The sequence below is a fragment of the Octopus bimaculoides genome, chromosome 25, assembly GCF_001194135.2.
Source record: "Octopus bimaculoides isolate UCB-OBI-ISO-001 chromosome 25, ASM119413v2, whole genome shotgun sequence".
Taxonomy (NCBI): Eukaryota; Metazoa; Mollusca; class Cephalopoda; order Octopoda; family Octopodidae; genus Octopus; species Octopus bimaculoides.
In genome coordinates this window covers 835,816-840,774 of record NC_069005.1, presented here as the reverse complement: position 1 = coordinate 840,774, position 4,959 = coordinate 835,816, and the positions used below count along the sequence as shown (strand labels likewise).

The following is a 4,959-nucleotide window of genomic DNA, read 5'->3' as shown; positions in this document are numbered from 1 at the left end:
TACCTTTGTAGCAGTTGACTATGATGCTGCTACACCAGTCATAGGGTATGACTCCTTCGTGTATCACCTGGTTCGTAATACGGGTGACTAGGCTATAGCCAACACTGCCAGATATTTTGAGCATCTCTGCAGTGATTCCTGATGGGCCGGGGGCTTTCCCGGTCTTCATACTCTTAATTGCTTTATCTACCCTGGTACTATCAACTCGGATAGCTGGTCCCTCTATTGGGTCGACATAAGGCAGGCTCTCTTTCTCCCATTCATTCTCTTTATTAAGCAATCTATCGTAGTGGCATCTCCAGACCTCTTTCTTTGCATCCTCATTTAATGCAAGCGTACCATGAACTATAAATAAAATTTACATACTTCAAAATCTTCCTGTCTTGACCATGTAGAAATTGCAAAAGGAATCCCAATTCCTAAAACAAGATCTGTGGTGTATTTGGGTTAAGAGAAGACAACAAATTTTGGAATATGTGTTTGTTGGGAGCTGGGAGGAGTGTTGTGTGAGAAAGAGATGAAGAGAGGGGGAGAGAGTGACAGAAATAGAGAGAGGAGTAATAGAGAGAGAGAGAGAGAGAGAAAGACTAGAATTAGAATAGATATTCTAATTATTTATCTGCTGCAGAGATTTGGTTTTTATAATTGAGAAATTCACTTGATTGTTCAGTTGATTTATCTGTTTAGGAATAATACCACCAGATCAGGTACGGGAGCTTCCTGCAATAGGTTGGTGTATTATCCAGGTGTGTAGTTATCTGTCATCTGTTATTTAACACCATGAAACTGAAGATAAACAACACTACACCCTAAAAGATTCTGGGGCCTTACCGTTACACACACACATACATGCACCGTACCAGGACAATTACCCCTCATAGGACAATTCTCCCCAATGACAATTATCCCACTTGGTTAATTAACCCCTTTCCAATATATTAAGAAGTTTTAAGTCATCATCTGTTGTCCTCAGGGATAATTGTCCTTGGTGGTGGGGTTTATTGTCCATGGGGTGTAAATATCCTAGACTCACATGCACACATACATACATTATTAGTTGTTAACTCATCCTTGAGTTTAACATCTTGAAATGTCTTCTGCAACCTCTTTCCTTGCATGACTTCAGAGATGACTCTTCATGCCAACATTTGACGAAATCACTTTTCCACTCGTGTTGCACTTCAAACCAAGTGGCTTGAGTTACGTATAGACAGACAGACAGACATAATGTCTGTGTGTTTGTGTGTTGGCATGCACATATGTATGCAAGTTTGAATATATATGATATTAATAGAAATCCTTATATTATTATTATTATTATTATCATCATCGTCATTGTCGTCATTTTGTGTAGAAGCAAAGGATACTGAACATTTGTCCTCCATACACGGCCGAGATACCAGTTCGGGGGTTGTTGTTCTTGGCGATGGTGATGTCAGTGATCAGATCTGGAAAAGATAAATTCTAGAACATTAAGGAAGCCTTCAAAGTGGGGAATGGCTTATGTGTGGTGTGTTTGTGTACACACACACACACACACACACACACACACACACACATATATATATATATATATATATTGGGTTGTCCCATAAGTGATGCAGTTTTTTCAATTGCATGAAAAGTCGGAAGGGGACAGGATAAACTACCTGCATCAACTTGCTGTAAAAGCAGGTGGTAATTTTACCTTGTACTTATTCTTAGTGCAACTTTTGAAGAGTGCAGTTTGATTTGAACAGTTATTTTTTCAAAGCTATAATGGAAGTGACAAAGGAGCACATTTGACATATTCTGTTTTATGAGTTCAATAAAGACAACAACGCAATGGAAAATGTGAGGAATCTTAATGAAGTATGAAATAAAAATGGAAAAATCAAAAGAAGATTAAAAGAAAGACCAGACGATATTGTAAGTCCTTACTTACCACCCAGACTGTTGCCCCAGGCCAAGAATGTTACCCCTACAACCACATTACTCATGTTGAAGACAATACCAAACGTCTGCAAGAAGAATATGAATATTATAATTGTTGTTGTTGTTAATGTTATTGTTATTACTATTAATATTATTATTATCATTTTCATATACACTCAACAGATTAGACTGTTGGAAAAGAAAAGAATCCTAACATCGAGCTACAACAAGTGCCCTCCTACTGAGTTACAGTAAGTAACCTATTATAATTATTGTTATTATTATTATTATTTCCTTTTACTCCACATGTTTGTTACAATCACTCGCTGAGACACACCCAGCATCCTAGGGTGAGTGAAGGATAAGAGCTGTTACAGACTGAAAACTTGAGGAAGGCAAATGGCAGCGGGAGTAGTGAGTTATCTTCCTGGAATACAACACAGACATTTGTCTCAGCCCTTCCCCACAGCTTAGAGATACAACATTTTCCTCAACACATGTTCTGTTCCAAGTATTTTGCTTATATTAAGGCAGAACCCTTAATATTCACACAGCTGCCCATGTTTTACTGGCTGCTTTTCAAAAAGAGCATCGCCTACATCAAACCCATAACTGGTTTTAGAGGGGCTGTGAAGACCCTGGCTACAGACCTAACTATTAAAGAAAATAAATACTGTCAAGATACGAATAGCAGCAGAAGTGGCAGCAACAGTAGCAGCAGTAGCAGTAGTAGTAGTAGCAGTAGTAGTAGTAATAGTGCTGGTTGGTAGTACTTACTATCAACAGGTTGACAACCTCGTTTGCCACCAAGTAGATCCACAACACAGACATCAGAAAGCTGAGGAAACTAAATGCCTGTAAAAAACACAAACAGTTTGTTAAATGAGAGAAAGAAAGGCTTGTTTTATTTCTGGGTTAGTGACTGTTGTGTCATGGAAGTCGTGGCTTATATATATATATAGCGTAGCTCGAAACGTCAAAGACTTTCCGTATTCCCGAGCGTCATACTAATATATACTTTTGTTATTTACACCACCTGTCCTCGTCTGTTGTTATTATTTGTATATTCTCCCATATATATATATATATATATATTGAGAGAGAGAGACATGCATATATAAATATATAAAATGTAATTTAGATTCAGTTGGATTAGGTACTTGTCCCATCCAAAACAGATGAGTACCAACCCTTCTGTGTTGCATGCTTGAATAATTGTGAAGACCCCTTCACATGAAACCATTTGTTGCCTTGTTAACCCTCAACCCACATTGTCAGCCATGCTGTCCTGGCCCCTCCAAACAATTGCAAAAGCCTTGAAAAAGGAGTTATACCTTCCTACCCACTTCCCCTCCTATAAAACCCCTAAAATATGTCATGACCCCTCATTTACTACTCTGACTAAGCAATTAAAAATTACATTACAAAACTGAATCCCTTCAAATTATTTTCATCGAAAGCAAACATTATTTCTTTATTGATTTTGTTTTTTTAAATACCAAATATTTATTTCTGTTTTCACTTTCAATTTATGTTTTTTTATTTCTGTGTTTATTCATACATTGAGGCACCCTGTTAGGACAAACTTATTTGCACACTCAGACACTATCAGGTGAGTATCAAACTCTACATAGAATTTTTTCCATCTGATATTCATGAAGTGCCTGCAGATGGCATGATCCCACTTAGTGAATAAATCTGCTCTTGTTTGTTCAGAAATGGACTTTATTTACAGATACTTCCAAAGTGCAGATTCCTGGGTACGACTGGAATGGTCGACTGGTTGTATCAAGTGTACAGTGCTTGTCACAAAATACTGAAGATAAAATATCTACTTACTGGGTAATAGGTTGGGGGTGTATAGGAAGACGTGAAGAAAACGATGGCTGCCAGGACCGACCCAATCAACAGTGCTAACACTAACACTGGCAGATGACCGATGTATGTGTGATGGACTGAAACAAGAAAAGAAAAAGGTTGACCAACGATATTTTAGTTTAGTCCAGAACGTAACGCAATAAATAGTAATGAATTTGTGTGCAACATGCAGAATCCGTTTTAATCTATATGCAGGCTTGGGTGTATGTTATGAGGGGGGGCCCCTATTGTTGTTTTGCCTGTTTAAGATTTATGAGGCATTTAAAGGGCCCAGTTTAGGACTGCAAATTTGTTTCATGAAGGTTGGGGTTTGTAAATTAAATTTTCATTAAAAAGATCCCTAAGAAACCTGCAGAGAATAGCAGCCAAGTGTTCTTTAAATCCAGTCATTTGAGTCTGAAACTTTGTGGAAGGGGCTAAGTTAATAACATCAGCCCCAGTACACAACTGGTACTTATTTTATTGACCCCAAAAGGATGAAAGACAAAGTTGACCATAGTGGTATTTGAACTCAGAACGTAAAGGTGGGCGAAATCCAACCTAGCATTTTGCCCAGCATGCTAACAATTCTTCCAGCATGCCACCTTCTCAATAATAATAATAATAATAATAATAACAATAATAATAATAACCGTTTCTGCTGTAAGCATAAGGTCTGAAATTTTGTGGAGAGGGGACTAGTCGATTACATCAACCCCAGTGTTTCACTGGTACTTAATTTATCGACCATGGAAGGATGAAAAGCAAAGTCGACCTCGGCAGAATTTGAACTCAGAATATTCCGTCCAACATGCTAACGGTTCTGCCAGCTCGCCACCTCCTTTAATAATAATGATGATGATGATGATGATGATGATGATGATGATGATGATGATGATGATGATGATGATGATGATAGATGTTACGTTGGTTATACTCACGATTAGTGGCCAACACAAAGAACAAGGATCCTGTGATGAGATGCAAGGAATTTAAATGTCGGTTCCATCCCTTGTTGGGTCTTTCGTAACTTATTAGCGGAATGGTCAGGAGTTGAATGAATAACAAAGGAGCCTGCAACAACAACAACAACAACAACGAGATAAAAGGCAGTCATCAAGGGAAATGTTGGTTTGATGTGTTTTAATGAAAAACAAAAAAAAAAAGAACAAAGACATATCTTCCTTC

General features: G+C 37.9%; 2 protein-coding genes across 4 annotated transcripts in view; one reads left to right on the top strand and one right to left on the bottom strand.

Moving 5' to 3' along the window:
• The window catches only part of LOC106871373 (transmembrane protein 19), a 44,824-nt gene that overhangs the window by 7,661 nt on the left and 32,204 nt on the right, over positions 1-4,959 (top strand). Inside the window, exon 2 of the mRNA XM_014917789.2 lies at positions 2,098-2,165. The gene's annotated coding sequence lies outside the window, so the exon portion shown is untranslated. The remainder of the gene's footprint in view (positions 1-2,097; positions 2,166-4,959) is intronic.
• LOC106871372 (mitochondrial sodium/calcium exchanger protein) overlaps positions 1-4,959 on the bottom strand; it is a 28,135-nt gene that overhangs the window by 4,267 nt on the left and 18,909 nt on the right. For all 3 annotated transcript variants that reach the window (XM_014917787.2, XM_014917788.2, XM_014917786.2), the window contains exons 10-15: positions 4,713-4,845; positions 3,754-3,869; positions 2,692-2,769; positions 1,925-2,000; positions 1,368-1,448; positions 367-431 (exon numbers count right to left, since the gene is read on the bottom strand). In XM_014917787.2, the coding sequence (XP_014773273.1) occupies positions 367-431; positions 1,368-1,448; positions 1,925-2,000; positions 2,692-2,769; positions 3,754-3,869; positions 4,713-4,845 (549 nt within the window). The remainder of the gene's footprint in view (positions 1-366; positions 432-1,367; positions 1,449-1,924; positions 2,001-2,691; positions 2,770-3,753; positions 3,870-4,712; positions 4,846-4,959) is intronic.